The sequence below is a fragment of the Centruroides vittatus genome, unplaced genomic scaffold (genome assembly GCF_030686945.1).
Source record: "Centruroides vittatus isolate TY-2023 unplaced genomic scaffold, ASM3068694v2 scaffold_386, whole genome shotgun sequence".
NCBI lineage: Eukaryota > Metazoa > Arthropoda > Arachnida > Scorpiones > Buthidae > Centruroides > Centruroides vittatus.
Window position 1 is genome coordinate 7,141,344 of NW_027122706.1, and position 18,952 is coordinate 7,160,295.

General features: G+C 26.3%; 1 protein-coding gene across 8 annotated transcripts in view; it reads right to left on the reverse strand.

Annotated features, from left to right (window-relative positions):
• LOC136988835 (uncharacterized) overlaps positions 1-18,952 on the reverse strand; it is a 163,168-nt gene that overhangs the window by 52,328 nt on the left and 91,888 nt on the right. For all 8 annotated transcript variants that reach the window (XM_067286798.1, XM_067286799.1, XM_067286801.1 and 5 more), the window contains 2 exons: positions 16,807-16,879; positions 14,096-14,198 (listed from right to left, as the gene is read on the reverse strand). In XM_067286798.1, coding sequence (XP_067142899.1) covers positions 14,096-14,198; positions 16,807-16,879 — 176 coding nt within the window. The remainder of the gene's footprint in view (positions 1-14,095; positions 14,199-16,806; positions 16,880-18,952) is intronic.

An 18,952-nucleotide genomic window follows, 5' to 3' on the forward strand; every position in this document is an offset into this window, starting at 1 on the left:
TCAAAAATAACTCGAGTATATGTTTCTAGAAACTATAAAATTTTAAAAATAACATTATATCTAATAAACAGAAACGAAGACAAAATATGCAAGAAAAACTAACATTGAACTTTTTATTGAACTGATTAGTAATAAATAATAAAAGTGTCTTCCTAGAAAAGTAATTTCAGATTATGATATCTCTAATAGAAAAAAAATTTGCGATAACTTTTTATGTAAATAAGTAAAAATATCTCAAGCTTTCTCGAGTTCTTTGAATATATAGGCTACTATTGATACTTAAAATGAAATAAATTATTTCAGTAAAGATACCTACCTATAAGTGCCATCATTCGAGTCAGTTTTCTTAGATATTGAAATCATACAGATGAAATTTTTAAATTATTTATATATATAACAACTGATTTTTTATTTTTTATTTTAATGAGAAAAACAATTATATTGTTTTATTGTCATATTTTTATAATTACAAGTATAAATTTGACATACTGCAACTTTATTTTATTATTATTTCCTTATTTCTTTTATAATTCTCTCTTCTTCTTATTTTTAATTTATTAAAAACTGTATTTTGAACGAAGATTTCGTAATATTGCAGGCTACTGTAAATTTGTGTATTTTAAATTTACTCTTGTTTTTAATTTAAATTTAAATAAATTATATATCCAAATTAAATTATTGCATTACATCCCTGAAAATAATAATAGGTTCAATGATTATTTTACATAAATTGTTATAGTTTATGAATATATTATATCTATTAAAATAAATACTTCGAATTAAGCATAATTTAATAATCTCTTAAAGATTATAATAATATATAATATATTCATTAACTATGTAAGACAATTTATCAATGGTTAATCTTTTATTTACAATTCATATAGAAATTTATAGTTGGGTCTATAAACCTTAAATAATAATATAATTATTAGAACGTTATGTTAAATATAACATAACGTTTTATTACGTTATGTTATATTTAACGTAGCAATTTATTATTAATAATAATTTGTGTATTATAATCCTTATAAATCTTAAAGTGTGAAAAGCTTAATACTTTTGAATGTTTAGGAATTTAATGTTCCAAAATAATTATTCAAAGATTAATAATTTAGTTAATTTACTTTAACGAAGTGGTTATTTTATAAAGCGATATCGACATAATCAAAAACACACAATTATAATCTTTAAGAGATTATTAAATTATGCTTAATTCTAAGTAGTGTTAAGAAGTTTTACCAAAGCATAAACAAGTTTCGAAATACACTGGGAGAAAAGGAAGTGACATCATCCCAAAGACATAAACATTCAAGCAAACGATTTAGGTATTGCACTATTGTTTATGCGTAGACAATAGAAGAGAAGGTCAAAATTTAAGTGCATTTGTCTGAATCGGCAATGTTTCCGAGGAAGTCAAAGGACGGCAACGTTATGAACTCCAACACTTGGGTGGATAGACAGAGTTAAGGAATGTGGGCGACCAGCACCGTTTGTAACGCCGAACCGCCCGTCATTGCAATGCTGACGCCTCCCGCAATAAACCTGTTCCGTTGTCGACCGCCAGGTAAACAATGCCCGACTCTGTCACCTTTCTTGTCCCGACCTTTACAGCTGACTCATCTACGTTTCGGCATTGCTACATATTATATTGACCTTACTTCGGATAAAAGTGACAGCCCAATTCTCTAGTTAGTGTTTTCTAGCTCGTCCAGATGGCGCTCTTCTAAGCTACTGAATAAAATCACTCCAAAAATTGAAATTTCTAAATCATTTACACTTCGCTCCATTAAGGATTTAAGAAAATTTTTTATAAATAAGTTAAATCTAGAAACACCTTTTAACCATTAAGCAATCTTATTACTTAAAAGAATTTATTAGCTTTTTTATTGTATTAATTCCTTTATAAAACTATAAATGGTTTCTTAATACTCGTAAAATTACAGCCTGACAACGTTCAGTCATAACAATAATACTTGAAAGATTTGGTAATCAAGATAATCATTTCTTCTAAGAAGTTGTTTATCGCATCCGGTTAGAATTAACCTTTAAAAATAAAATATTAAAACTTACCAAAGTAAATTTATTTCATTTTTAATACGTCTGAATTAATGGCGTAAAAAAACACAATTTTGTCTTCAATATAATGAAGAAAATAATGCCAAATAAAATTAATTAACATGAAAATTATTACTTCATGAAACTGCCAATTCTATGAATTAAATTCGGCTTGGATTCTTATTAAAAGTAAACTTAAAACCACGAGAAAAGAACATTATAATAATAATTCATTCAACTCTATCTCAATAAATTACAAAAATCTAGTAATATAGCTTGGTTTAAAGATAAACGCTATTCAACATAAGCTAACCCGCAGTGCACATTGCGTCCTTAACCTTTTGACCAGGGATTCCAAACCAAAGGCAGAAAGCTGCTGCATTGAATGAGATAGTTGAACGAAATGGTTTTTCGTGTTAAACAACAAACAACGATTAACGCCTCGTGACATTAATGGCATATGAAAAACCGTTACGTAGTCGGGTATTTTTAGATACGGCTAAGTTGGCAGAGTCACGTTTCTGAAAGAAATCGAGCCTTTCTTCTTTCTAATGTCATTATTAAGTCTTTAGTGTGGAATACCATTCAGAAAACTAACACGGTTGGAGAAAACTGTGGTCTATCCAAGTCATTTCTCCAAACGAATGGTTCTATGAACCTAATTAATTGTTTGTAACTCGATCGCAGTTGAAATTTGCGCTGAAAATTTTATTGTATATCATACACAAAATTTTGTTATTTTCCATTTTCGTTAAAATTGCATTGAGTTAATAGAATAATATCATTAATTCTGAAACAGAATCTTAATTATTATTACAGTATGTTCGAATTTTAACGCACTATTGACTAAATAAATGGTTTAGCTAATAAACAAGTTTATTAAGAGCGCAATAATTTAACACGAAAACTCCATTTAATATGTGATTCGTCGAGGTTTAAAATTAATGAGTAAAAAAATATCTTAGCTTATTAAATACGAAACAACATTAAATATAGGCTACCTTCTTACTTCTTTTTTATTCTAAAGATTTACATAAATTGGCAATCAATATTAAAAGCTGGTTACTGGTTACTCAAAGTGGACTCATTTCTTATGCTATCTTTTTATAAAATAGCAGAAAGAATTAACTCATTTCGAATAAAGAAATTAATAAAGGTTTCATTTCGAGATAAAATAATTATTAAATGTAACTCTATCGATTTTACTTAAATTACTAAATTGAATACAATTCGTTGGACAATTTACGTGCTTACAATCTTTTGTGAATATGCATTAATTTTAATAAAAAACAACATCAATTTTTAATATATTTTGTATATAAATATATACAATCTTTAAAAAGAGTTTGATGAAACTTAGAAAAATTAAACTTGCCATTACATACAGTACATTAAATACGGTAGATCTACGATGCAATTTGTTGCCCGTTTAATTTCCAGTTTTGACAGCTTATATTCTGAGCTATATAGTATTTTGATATGGTGCATACTTATAAATTATGGCGTATATATACGTAGGCCCCGAAGCTATATGAGATGCTTTCTCTAATAGAGCTAGTCCTCGTTAAGATTTACCATGGAATTGATTCAAAGTTAACAAGCGAAGTTAGATTAGCCACCAAGTCATCAAGCTGTCGTTGACCTCGACTGAACACAGCGGGTGTTCGTTCGAACATGCACTATCTTTCCATATTTATATTTTCTGCAGGGAGAGAAATGATGAGGTCAAATGCTACAACCTTCACAAGAGTTTACTGAAGACCGCAGCATCACAAATCCTATTTAATAAGTTTGATAGTTACAAAGAACAAAATAAATTTTTAAATATTTCTTTCGAAGAGAATTTACGGTTAAGATCGAAAAGTTTTATTACGTTATGTTATATCGGAAATCTATTATATCACATTTGAAATTAAATTTTAAATGTAATTGCTTTAATTAATTTATTTACTTTAAATGTAAATAGAATTTATTAATTTATAATTTATTTGCAGCAATTTTTAAAAATTATTTTCTGGAAAAATAATCTAAATTTGTAATTAAGTCTGAATATTGCTTATAAAATATTCTTCTCGTGAACTTTATTTTTTTGTCGTTCTTATACAGACACGTATTTTTGTTAAGAGTAAAATTATGCAAAACAAAAGAAAAAAAGAGGAAACAAAAATATGTGCAATCTGGAAATTTTTCTTATGTCAGAAATAAACAAAGCGCAAGTTACAGCAGTCAGTTAATTACCACCTAATTACGCAAAGGGGCGGTCACAGTGCAGCGTGACGTGACAGATTCGTGACGAAAAGAGATTAATCGAAGCGCCGAAAATTGTTATTCTGATAAGCTATGAGAGTGTATACAATATATTTGAAGCAATAGATTGAAAACAGCTTGGAGGGACATCCCTAGCTCTTGGGTAATTGGATTTTTGCAGAGGGATTAACTTTTTGTCTCCTTCAACGTCTTCTAAAAATTTAAGTAGGCCGAAACCTACTCCAGCACAAATAGAAATTTATGCAAATATTTTAAGATTAAGTGATCTATTGTAATATTAAATTTATAAGTAATATAATCAGGAATGCGTTGAAAATTTTAATAAAATTTCTTACAGTATCAAGAGACTTTCGAATCAATATTAATTAAATAATAAAAGAAAAAGAACTCTTAACAAATACTGTACTGTATTCTAAATCTTTTTAGTTTATGAAGAATATTCCAAAATAATATTGAAAACTAAAACAAAATGGTTTAACATGAGATAAAATATAAATACAATATACATAGCAGATACTTTACATCTTAGCTGATGGATGATATATGAAACAATAAAATGTGGAAAGTGTAAGTTTAAATAATACAAAAACCCACAAACTTAGATGAAATTTTCGTCTTTAAATAATGAAAAATAAATATTTTGCTTTTGTTATTTGCCATTGCTTATTAAAATAACTCGAGCAAACACTAATTAATACATAAGAAAATAGAATATAACTCGAAAATATTTTGCCATAATTTATATGCAGGTTATTTGAACTGATAATTTTATTGTTTATGGAAAAAATAAACTAGAAACTAATTTTTTTAAAATCAACACACAATATATTCCAATCTCAATGGAGGAATCTTCCTCAACGATCTGATATAATTAAAATTATAAAATAAAATTTTAATTTATCGTAGTTATTTAATAATTAATAAATTTTTATCAAGTAAAAACCTAAATAATAAATTGATTTGCATATTTTATGCAACTGAAATATGCATATCAACTTAATCTCAACTGAATTGATATGCAAGTTAATTGAAGCTAACTATATAAAATTTAAATATAATATAAAAATTTTAGTAATGCTGCTAATTAATAAAAGATAAAGTAATAATAATCTTAATCTTATCAGGAAATGAGGAAAGTAAGTTTAAAAAAAATACCGGTATATCGAGTTATATTTATTAGTAAATTAATAAGATTCATTTCAGTACAGAAGCTAATTATGGCATAAAAAATCTCCAGAATAAAAAAAAATTGCTAATTTCCTAATTAAGATGAGAATAAATGATAAATTGGGTCTTAATAAATTCATTGACAGAATTTATAGATTATTATAAAGACATAAAATCTTTCTGAAACCAAAATTTATAGATATGCTTATGAATCATGAATGAATCACTGTATTAAGGTGAGTGCAGTCAATTGTTAATATCCCATTGTCTATTGTTAAGCATATAATTTGATAATTATTCGTAAATAATATTGTAAAAGTATATAGAATGTATTTTTCATTCATTCGATAAAACGGACGAATAAACTTGAGATTTAATACAATAGAACTGACATATTTCCATCACTAAAATGAAGAAATTTCAATTTTATAGGAAAACTTTCTTATTTCCAGAAATAACTTTAGTTATTTTTTTCTTACTTTATTAATACTTAAATTAAATTTATATGGAAATAATTATCTATTAAAATCTTTTTAGTTATAAATTTATTTAATAAAATCAAAGTATTTCTGATCAAGAATTTTGGTTAAAAAAATATAACTGATTAAAACTATAGATCAAATTTTTAACATAGATAAGAAAGATAAAATCCAAATAATTTATGAGTATATCTATAATTCATAAAATTTATATTTTATAGTTATTTGTTATGAGTTGTAAGTCTGGAAAGTCTTCAGACTCGTGTGTTCAGCGATAGACGATGTATAATACTACAACATAGATTCACATCTCACCTGTACTCTACATGATCCTACGTAATTTACAAAAATTAATTTATTTTTAAATAAAATTATAGAATATACTGTTTAGAATATACTGTATATAGAATATTTCTTTCAAGTAAATAATTAAATAACTTATTATACAATGTTTTGAAAATTCTACGAAAACGATAATCCGTACATCAGAAGAAATGAATACTATTTTATGTAAAATAATTTTAATGAATGTTTTAAACTTTTATGAAGAGGAAATCCATTTTTTCAGTGCACCATTTTATGTATTTTTCATTCATCTTTCGAAATAATTTTTGAATTAAACATTATTTATCACTGTTTCGAATGTTCATAACCACTTCTTTATCACCAATTAAGCGATTTGGAATAATGAAAACAAATGTAATTCTTAATCGAAATTTTCAAGTATGGCCCTATAAATTAGTATATATACATATTTATTTATTTATTTAAATTGACGAGTTTATTTTCATATAAGTAATAAATAATTTAAAACAAAGGAATATAACAAGTCTTTGCGTTACACGACTCTTATTATTTCCAAGGTTCCTATTTAAATTTCCACGTAATTTAAAGCATTAAAAAAGTTATTCCTCTGTAAATGATCGTAGAAATTTACCAATGTTGCATACATTCTACCGGAAATTAAATTCTATAATATAATATATAGTACAATACCAATAGACACAATCAAGTTAATCTATAATACTACTACGGCTGATGAAGACTACATATATACGCTTAAATCTATACAATAATATAATTATACAGATTTGTTGATAATTACAATAGCGATAATCTAATCTATAGTATATTATTCTTCATGCTATAATAATAATAACACATTCAGGTTATTAATAACCAGAAAGAATTATTAATTGATGATCTCTTAAATGATACATTAATAACGTCTAATCTTGTGGAAAAAATCAATTTTAATTGAGAACTGAAAAAGTCTAATCGAAATTGACGATAGAATATCGATTAAAATGATCATTTCTTAACAAATGTAATTTCTAATCTGAAAAGTCTTCAGACTCGCGTGTTTAGTGATAGACGAAGTACTACAACATGGACTCACACTTAACCTGTACATGACCCTACGTAATTTCACGTATGCATTTGCTAAAGCATCACGTGACAATGTGGCATTACTTCGCACGCGTATAGCTTACGGTATAGCAGTGACGTGTAGACGCTAACATCCGGGATGTCGTTAAATAGAGTGATGGCTGTTTTAAGACTCACAAATAAGAATATACAGATCCTAATTTAAAAGAAGGTTTTGATTTAAAAGCTATTTTATCAGAAAAAAGTCGTTTTTTAAACTTAAAAATTGTTATTGCAAGTAAATTACAGTATAACTTAGAAAGTACATATATTAAAATACAGACTTTAAATTTATACAGAAAAATCTCAGTTTTTAATAAAATAACAACTTATGTAATAATAACCTTGAAAAGGAGTTCTTCTCCTTGAAAATATCGTTCGAACCAAAAAAGAAACCCATTCTTACTAATAAAGGCGGCAACAATGATTTGTAGCTTGAAAGTTGGATAGCTTCAAGCGAGTAACAGGTGTTTCGAGAGATTTTTAGCTGAAATGTATAATCAACGTGGTCGTTCCAAAGATTAACTAATGATCAACAGAGATGAATCTGGTAGGAACGCCAAGGTCGAACTGAATTCGTCTGGGTGACGGAAAGGGAAAGGGCATATTTCATTTCCACTCTTGCTTTTACTTGTTTCTTATTATACATTTCATGTTGGGATGAGACAACAAATGAATGTGATACTGCTCAAGGATACTTCAAACAAAAATTTCGTCTCTTGGAATTTCCAAAGAAAATTTGATCGGGCGGAAAGTAGCGATTAGGGGTGTTTTTTGGACGTCAGATCTCGTTTAAAATTGAAAGCGCTGATGTGTTCAAGACGATAACTGAAAAATTTTCTTTTTTTAGTTCTCAAAAAAGTCTGTATTTTAATAAACTTATATACATTATATATTATATGATATGTATTTAAAATAGATTCTTAATGAAATTAACTAATAAAATGTAATCGCAGTTCATGATTTTAAGTATTTTTATATCGTGACTAATTCCACTTTTTTAAACTACCATACTCTACAGATAATATCTTGAATAATAAATTATAACTATAGACTTGTAAAATATTTTGTTATGAAATAAGATCATTTTATATCTTAACAAAATAAAGCGTTAAGCGAAATAATTTTTTCTCTTTTACTATTTTGAAATTTATGTTCCAATTAAATTACGGAAATCTCCAGTCTGGTTCGTTTTATGGAGAGATTCGGTTATCCAATTTCTCTCGAAGAGTCATAAAACTGTTTCAATTACCAGGCTATGGTTAAGATTCTGCTTTATCAAACACGAATAAAAATTTTTTAAGCGAACATTAAAGATAATGTATATGAAAGTGTATAACTTTGGTAAGGATTTTAATTAAAAAATAAAAGTTAGATATTTTCTACATCACTCTGAACGTTTCATTTTATCAATCTGTTAAATGCAAATTGAATTGAATAATTAATGAATTATAGGAATTGCATAAGCTATTTCGCAAGATACGAAAGTAAAATAATAAAAAACAAAACTATCTTTTATGCAACTTTGTTTCACAATAGCAAATTTAACATGTTTCAGTGAGAGTAAACCAGAAACACGATAGTCTAATAAAATTCTCAATGTTTGACTTGTTAAAATTAGTCAAATTCCAGAGATTTATAACGAATTTTAAATTAAAAACAGCTATTAGCCTTATTTATAACTTTCTAGGCCATTTAAAATTTTGTATGTACACAATTTTCGTTGTATTGCTAAGTTCAACGCATTTAAATTCCATTTCCCCTAGGTTTTATTTATAAATAATAAAAAGAAAGGAAAGAGAATATAAGAAGAGAAAATAAAAAAAAGATAAAGACGATCAATCCTGTTATTCGTACAATATCTTACACGAAATCTAATTCCTTCAAGGGAAAAAATTCTATAGGTGTCAGCATTTCCAAATGATTGGAGGGGAAGGGGTATCTGTAGATTTACCAGATTAAAAGAGAAGGTAAAGAAGTGGTCATGCGCTACTCGAAATGAATAGACCAGGTGGGAGAGTATAAGGATCGAAGAAATATAAGAAAGATTGTTGTGGTAGCAGTAGGTCGATGACCCCAACCAAGATGGTATGTGTGACTCATCGCAATGAATAGGGACTAGAGAAAGTTTGGGGGCTTCACCGGGAGATGCTAACAACTAACAATCAATAGATTTAAACATCTTCAGGTGCTAAATCGATCAAAACACCGCGTGGTCCTTTCATTTAGGTCATATGATGCGTAGAAAGAGTTGGTTAGTAGCACAGAGGGAACTCATCTCATCATAAAGGAATTTTATGTTTTATAATAGATTGAAGTGGATTACTGAAGAGAAAGCAATAGAAATCCGAGAGAAAAACGTTCCATTTCATTTAAAGTCAAAGAAACTGGTTTCCTGGTGTGACTTTTTCAACTTTCGACCACACAAATAAAATTATTGTTATTTCTGATTTTTTTTCTTATGAAATTCTTTTGATATATAAGTTACATTTTTCAAAAGGTCAAAAAACGCAAGCTTTTATCTAACAACTACAAATTCTATTAATGCTATATTGACTATATTCAACCTTTATTCAGTTTCTACAAGTACAAGTTTATAACGATCCACGACTTCCGTATTGATGTCGGAAAATCCATACAACATGTGTGATTTTAATGACAGCAACAGAGTAAATGGTTGCTACACGTTCAAAGGTCGTTGAACTTGGTTTTATTTTTAAATATCAAATTATTTAATTAATATTATCAAATTAATCATTATCAAAATAATCAAATTTGCTTCAGCATCACCGTCGAACAGTTTAATTAAAAAACAACATTCGAAACACTTCATCTGCATGAAAAATGATTAAATTTGTAATTAATTCTAATTACAAAATTAGAAATTAGATAAAGTTGAAGAAATGATGGATTTTCAGTCTAATTTTAGCCAGGATAACACACACACACACACACACACATACACACACACACACACATATATATATATATATAAATATATGCATTTATTTATTTATTTTGAAAATTATTTAGATGAAATTAGAAAACTTTATTATTTTTATGCAATTTAAGTGTATAAGTAATCAACAACAACATGCAATTTCTGAAATTTTTGCCCCAAATTTTTAAATAAGATTTAATTAGAAAATGTTTCATGTGATTTTGTTAGTCATTCAATGGTCTATTTAAAATTAAACAGTATTAATAATACATTTTTTAAAAACAATCTAAACTTTGTAAAATTTCATTAAAAAAATTAATTTTTTATTTTCGTCTAAATTATTTATTATATTGTTTCTTATAATTAAATTGATAAGAAAAATAATTTCATCAACAATAATTTTATTTTATTTTTTTATTTATAAAACAACAAATGCAACCTTTAATAGCAGTTTAGATTTTAAAAAAATTAAAATGTTATTCAGAAAAAACCAATTTGCTATTATAAACTTGTACTTGAACAATTAAGCTGAAATCTCAGGAAAGTACAGTACTTTTACTATCGTATACTATAACTGAATTAACTCATTGAGTGCCATCTGGTGAGTAAATTCAGAATTAAAACAAATATAATTTAATTAGTTATTATTTTTAATTTAATTTTTATATTAGATTAAATTTATATATATATAATTTTAATTAACAATTAAAATTTGACAAACAAACAAAATTTAGTTTAAATATTTTATTTCATGCCTCCATGCGTTAAACTTACATACAGTGTCTATAATTATAGGCCTATTAATAAATACATTAAAATATTTAATACCGCTTTTATAGACATTGTAAAATAATTAAATAAGTAAACCATTAATAATTCTGTTGGGGTAAATTGTTACAGTATAACAACTTACTTCAGATAACGTTGACCCATTAATAGTGTAAAATGAATTAACATTAATTGAATATTGATACAGTACTTCTGGTAAATAGCTTATCGCTTAGCATTAAAATAATTATAATTTTAACCCTACATTTAAATCAGTCAGTAATATTCATAAACTTGTGTAAACTGTGACGAATAACGACATTGAAAGATGAAATACTCTGTTTTTCAATACTTATTAGTCTCCTGATTGTTCTCAAAATATTATTTAAAATATTTGTAAATTTTCTATAACATTTTCTATTTTCAACAGTCGAAGATAAAAATTGAGACTTGTAAATTATGATAATTTTCTTTTTTTTTTTTTTTTGGTAGGAAATTTTTCAGTTTTTAATCAAAGTCAGATGAAGAATAATTTTATCAATTTGATTTATTATTAAGAAATAAAAATAAGTGCTTACACTAGTGAAAAACTTTGTTTCTCACTAGAAAAATGAATTTCTTCTCATAACGTGACTAATGAGTTTAAAACTCTTGATAACAAACAGAAAAAAAATGTAAATATCACTATATATTTCTCAAGAATTAGCTTTACTGGAAGGATTTTGTTAATCAATATAGATTTTAATCATCTTTTAATTTGACTACAATAAAATTATTTTAACGTATTGATATCGTTGAAATAAATCATTTTTCAAAAATAATCGGTGTAATGTAGTGTTATTGTTTTTCTTGCGATTCCAGCTTAAATCGGAATGATTTTATATAAAAATAAGTTTATTTTATTTCATTCAGGGAATTTAACACCATTTTATTCTAATTAATAACAACTATATCGATCGTATTTAAAACATTATAATTATAGAAAACATATAATAATATTTTTATCATTAATAATAGAATTATAGTATATCTTTATATTTTTTATTTGTCAGATTATGGATAATTTAAATCATACGAATTTTATAATTACATTTTAAAAAACTTATTTCAAACTTTCTTTTTTAAGACAAAGGGATAAATTGTCACTTTTCTCCTCTCAATCATTGCTCTCGTGATAACTAATTTCACTTCCGTTTCCATCGAGAAATGAATGATTTGTCAAGCAGAGAGAATGCTTACTAATGTATAACTTTATGCTTTACTGAAGCGGACGTCAATGCCATCAACCAACAAAGCAACATAGAAAGTAATCAAAGATGTTCGGTAAATTATCTTTTCGCCTTAGAAAATATAAATTGATAATTTTGTAGATGATAAGCCAATTATAGAATTAATTAATTCTTTTCATATTAAGTTATGCTTTTAAAACAACTGTCATGAAATACATCATGCTAAGATTATCATCACGGTGTGATGAAGTCACGTATAATTTTTTTCTGTGTTGCTTAAGCAATTAGTCAAAGCGATTTTTTAAAATTGACTGATTGCATATTAGACTTTAACTATTGTAATATATATGAATAAAATATCAGGTTATTCTATTCCATTCCAAATTAAAATACATAAAAATTATATATAGATTACTTACGGAGTGTAAATAAATTTTAATTATTTATCTTAAGCAAAACAAAACAAAAAGTATTTAAAAGAAACATTAAATGCAACTATAATTGCAATTTTTTCGTAAACTAATTTTAACTGCGATTACTTTAAAAACCATCGTAAAATTTACCTTTAAACATTTATTCCGCTGTTAAAAGACTGAGTATGTCTTTGTGTGAGAAGTATCAAGAATATATTTATTTATTTTAAACAGGGTAATGATAATATTTACGACTAATTAGTCTAATGGAGGCGACGAATCAATAGACAGCAAATGAGAATTCTTGAATACGGTACCGTTACCCAAAAAAATTCTCTTTGTTTGCATAAAGATTGCATAGAATACAAAGTGATTTTTAAACCGGATATTAATCATTTAACAATAAAATATAAATAATAGCGGATATCTGACCGCATTTACTTAATAAACAATGAACTGTTTCGACTCCTTGTCTGCGAGTATTTAGTGTGCGCCATAATTTTTTGCGGAAATATGCAGTTCTCTATAGTCGGTAACTAGCCAACCGTGACGCCCTGGCAACCCCCCATTTGCTAAAGGCGATGAACGCCGAACTAGGCGTTGTCGAAGCTAAATCATACACCCGTTAGGTCGATCCACGCTTTACAAATAAACAAGAACCGGCGCTATAAGTTATAACCGTAACATGATTAATACCGTTAATAAGAGAATTCGTTTTCATCCATGAAGTTGAGAAAATACTACGCCTACTCTATTTATTCAGAAGATTTGAGCTATGAACGGGAATAATAATTGTCGAAATTTTGTAAAATCGTAAATTAATTTCCCAATTCTCTGGGGGAAAAAATCGTTTCGACAAAATCCGAACGTCCAGACGAAAGATGGCGACAGGAAAAGCGATGGTAAATTAATTAGATTTAAGGTTTATAGGGTCTAGTTCACTGTTCCGGGAGAACATGTGACTATCCAAATTTAAATGAACAAATCGCCAGAAGGAATACAGTAGCTGGTCACACAATGTGATAAAAACAAATGAGTGAACAACCGGTTGAATATGTTATAAAGTACTCTTGACTATTTTTAATTATAATTTTTCTCCTCATTAACAAAATGACATCGAATGATATGTAATAATTTAAAATATATAACAAAAACTAATTATGTGTTTTTATTTCTGAAAGTTTTTACTGTTATTTTAATATAAATTCTTCTTATATCAATTAGCATTATAAAATATTCGAGATGAAAATAATCGCCTTAATACCTTCTTGTTGTATATGAAATTTTCTTATTGATTTTTCAATACGTAATCTCTATATTCTTAATTATAAATGATTTACTTACAGGCAAATGTAAAAGACCATCTAATGAATATTTGGCAGCACCTTGTCTCAATTGGCACAGAGCAACAAAATCTTCGTCATTTTGCTCTTTTTCTCGTAATAAACTAAAAATAAAAAAATATATAAATATGTATTTTTCGAAAAATATTATTTTTTATAATTTACGAACGAAACATTTTAATAAATGAATACTGTTTTATAATTAAATTTATCAAAAATCGTTCTTTTTTAAAAATTAGTTTGTATCAATAAAATAAAATATTAATTATAAATTTCTAGGCTGTAAAGAACTGAATTTAAACATTTATCATTTAAGTAATGCTTTTTAGAATATTCTATAAAATATTCAATATTCTCTACTTAGAAAACTAACACAAACCGAAAATCTTTGTCATGGCATTGCATTTTTATTAGAAAAAATATGTCGAATAAAATATTTATTTATTTTTTTCCTTCATTTATAACTACTAAAACAAAGAATCGAATTTTATTGAATGTTTAATCGACTGAGAGACAAAAATTATTTTAAATAGTAATAATTAAGGTCTCAGTAAAATGATCATTCTTCTCTAATCACACTATAAAATGATTAAACGAAAGCATTAAACATTTAAATGTATAATAAATCAAGCAATAAACATTATCGTATCGCTATAAAGTCTTTCCTTTCTTGCTTCTTCTAGATTATTTTTTCCGATTAAATTTAATCCAATAAAATACACTCAATTTAAGTGCTTTTAAAGCATTACAAGAACTCGTTTTTTAAGAAATTTTCCTGTCAGATAATGTAGCAAACCTTCTGACATGTCCGTTACAAGTTAGATCTACAAAAATTTGTATCTTACAAATGTTAAATGTAGCACTAAAATTAATAATAAATTTTCCTGGCAATGCAAAAAAGGGAGAAATAGGGCCAAAGTCAAAGAAGCCGTCTGTAATACAGACATCACGACAAGATCATGTAACTTGATGAACTTAAGTTTATCTATGGAAAACGGAAATGTGATGGGAGGTGTTTTCCGGGGTCGTGTCAAAAACAAGGTATATGAATAAGGTTAGGGCAGGTCAAAGGAAAGCTGATATCTGAGCATAACCTGATTTGTAGAAAACAAAACTTTTCAATGCGTGGAAAGGGCAATGTGCGATTTGTAGAACAGATACCGCGATAGACTTCAAAGGATAAAACAAAAGACAAAATTTATCGATAAGCTCAACGTCAACCGTATGTTAAACTATACAATTCATTATAATTCTCCGCGATTCGACGTATCAGATTTCTCAGATTTTTTTAATTAATCGGATTATTCAAAACTTTACATAATTAGACAAGTACAGTAGTAAGCAGTCAAAATTTATAATCATTCAACTAGGAATCGAATATTAAATTACAATAATATATCTAGTTTTTTGTAATTTTATACTCTTGCAATTAATATTATCATTATTCGGAACGCCTAATAGAAAAAAAAACATTAATAATTTCTAAAGATATTTTATTTTATTAATGCTTAAAAATAAATTTTAAGATAAAAGAGATGGATAAATTTCGACTTCTCAATTGATTAAAATAGAAAATGTTTTGTCTGAGTATTAAAAATACGTTAATTTAATACTGTTTATTTATGAAGAACATTTTAAAAATTTGTTTTAAAATTTTATAAAATATATTTTTATTTTTTTAAAGTATACCGAAATAAAAAAAATTCGAAAAGTAAATATTTCTTTGCTATTATCGTGTAATGCCACAATAATAATGCATTTCTATAATTATAAATAATTAAACGTATATAAATAGATGACACGAAATTAAAATTTAAACAAGTATAGGAATTATTAACCAACATTCGTATCGGTGATTCCCACAGATGCCTGATGTGTGTGTAATCGTCTGAGCATTGTAAAAAGAGAATTGTCTATTTTAAGATAATAGTCCGGTCTACACAAAACCGCCTACTTAAATTCTAAGAAGAAAAGTTTTTGAGAAAAGTGGGACAGTAAAGGATTGTGGGCGACCTGAACCCAGTCACGAATTGACCAGACATCCTCGACCTTGAATTCTTCGACGATCATTTTCCTACCACACCCATTCGATGTCTAATGCTTATTAATTATTGCGTAATCTTACCAGTTTCTGTACTTGTAATCGAGATACGGGGCACACCTATTTACACGCTTACTTTTCTAGTCGAGGAAGAACGATGGGAACCAGAAGAAAGCCTCAAGCGCCGATTGAGTTTATAGGATGTTGTGCCCATTTTCTAGTCGGCTTCATCACTAGGTCGATCGGCATAATTACTTGCTGAGATAAAAGAACTTTTAATGATTTGCTAGATCATGCTTCTTTGGATATTTTTGTTAACTCTTTAAAGGTCAATCACGCTGCCAGAGAAATGAAACGTTCTACAACTTGACTCTTATATCATCACATTAAAAATTCATTAGGCTATAATATAATATCAATTTTAAACGAGAAGACAAAAATTACACGATTATTCAAAACAAGAAAAAAGGTTATTAACTGATGACTGAGCGGATACAGACATTATTTAACTTTTTTGTAACCGATTTAAGTGATATTTCGTAAGAATTTACTTAATAATTAGGTAATTGCTTAAGGCGACTGAAATCTTATGTAATTACCTAATTATTACGTAAGTTCAAGTAAATTACATAAGAGAATTTTGGCTGAAAGAGAAGAAAATAAGTACTTACGGCAATGTTGTACTCCTGAATATGCACTGGTATTCCTCGTACTTGTTCCACAACTGCTTGGAAAATATATTACCTGAGGAAGAATATGAAAAATATATTCATCTTAATTAAAAAAAACAATACAACTTTCTTAGAAATTTATAATTAACTTAAAACATGATGATAATAATGATCTAATGATTTATTAGCATTTTATTCAGTTAATATTCTGTAGAGAGATACTGATCAATAAACCAGTTATCTATGTCAAAATTAATTAAACAGGTATTCGATTACAATAAAATTTTTGAAACACTTCTAACATTTCCTATATTTTGGATATTGAAGTATAAAATAATCTGTTTTTGTAGAAAAAACAGACAACCACAATAACGATAAACAGTATCATTAACAATGATTGACTGTAATCTAAAACCCTTTTACATCAATATTTTATATTCAATTATAGATGCGAAATCCAATACGTATCATTTTTATATTAAAAATGATGTATTAATTAAAAGTATATTTCAAATTTTATAATATTTTAATTTTTAATTAATATAAATATAGGAAATTATTTTGTAGAGGACTTTTACTTTGCTTTTGAATAAAATATTGAATTCAAATGTTTAGTTACATGTTACGAACATTTTAACATTAAAAATTTTATATTTTAAAATTATATAGGCCTGTATGCTTAAAAATAATACACAGCTATTTAAATGAAAATGGTTAAAATATCGCAAATCAATAGTAAAATTTTAGTATTTAAAAATAAAAAAATAAGAAACTTCTATATTGAAATATTCTGAAAAATTAAATCTTAAAACACAATTTTTTTCATTAAAATGTCAATTTTTCTGCTAAAATAGCAAAAAGACAAATTTAATCATGTAACATGGAGTGAATGTATTTCATACGCCTAGTAATATTTTTGTTTTTAAAGAAAAGAAAGAGGAACAATAATATTATATGGTTTATTATTTCATCACAAGTTTTCGAAACAACATAATTTATATAAAAGGGTTTTTATGTTTCTATATTCATTTCATTTCGTGTATTTAAGGTAGTTTGACTTCAATGTAATATGTACAATTTGTCCTGCAGGCAGTTGCTTCTCTATGAAAAGGTATTTAATATATTTTTTTTTCATTTTTTAAAACATATCTATTACATTTGGAAAGTTATTTCTTTATATTTGATTACATCTCTACATATTATCATCATAATATTCATTATTATTAAGTTACACGTTAGCTTATTAACTTCAGCCAACCACTTAAATTTAAACATGTAACAAATATAAATTAAATTTAATGAAGGGACGACAAGTAATTTTTCTGTATCACAATCACTTCGTACATTTATAGAATAGTTATAAGTAACTTTATGTAATACAGAACATAGTTTTTTACTAGTTTTTGATAATATAAAATCTGATATTAATATAATAAAGTGGCAGATTTTCAATTACAAACAATATATTTCTTTTATTACTTAAAAGACACGAAATTATTTAAATATTGTTAGTGTTTCAATATTTATATGAACTTATAAGTTTGTGTGAACGGTTCAGTTAACATGATAATTTCCTAAAAGCATTTGGTAGACAGATCAACAGGAAAGAAGTCTACACCTATTGTGTAACGTGATAGATAACTATTCTATAATTCTTGTTATTAGAGACGGTAATCATAATCCCGAAGCCACGCATTTCATACGAAATGAGTGCAAGTTCAACAGTTCATCAGTTTTACTTTTATCTTATCTTTATATTTGAATGGCAAATATTACCATATGTTTAAAAAGATTTGCAGTTGCAATAATCTAGAATTAAATTTGAATATATTCCATTACATGGAATAATGCACATGACTTTTTACTATGTATCATTATTATGCAAATTTACTAATAAGTTTATAGTATTTCTTTTTCATTCAAATGTATTCAATTCTTCAAATGTTTCTATTTAAGTTATATATTTTTTTTTTAATTTTTAAACTAGAAATTTTACAAAATATTACCATGACAATACTCTAAATTTTTTATTGTAAGAGATTATTAAATTATTGTACATAAGTATACACTTGAAATCATTACTTTTTGCAATATTTAATGTAATATTTTTAATTTTTTAAAAAATAAACTGAAAATAACGTTACAT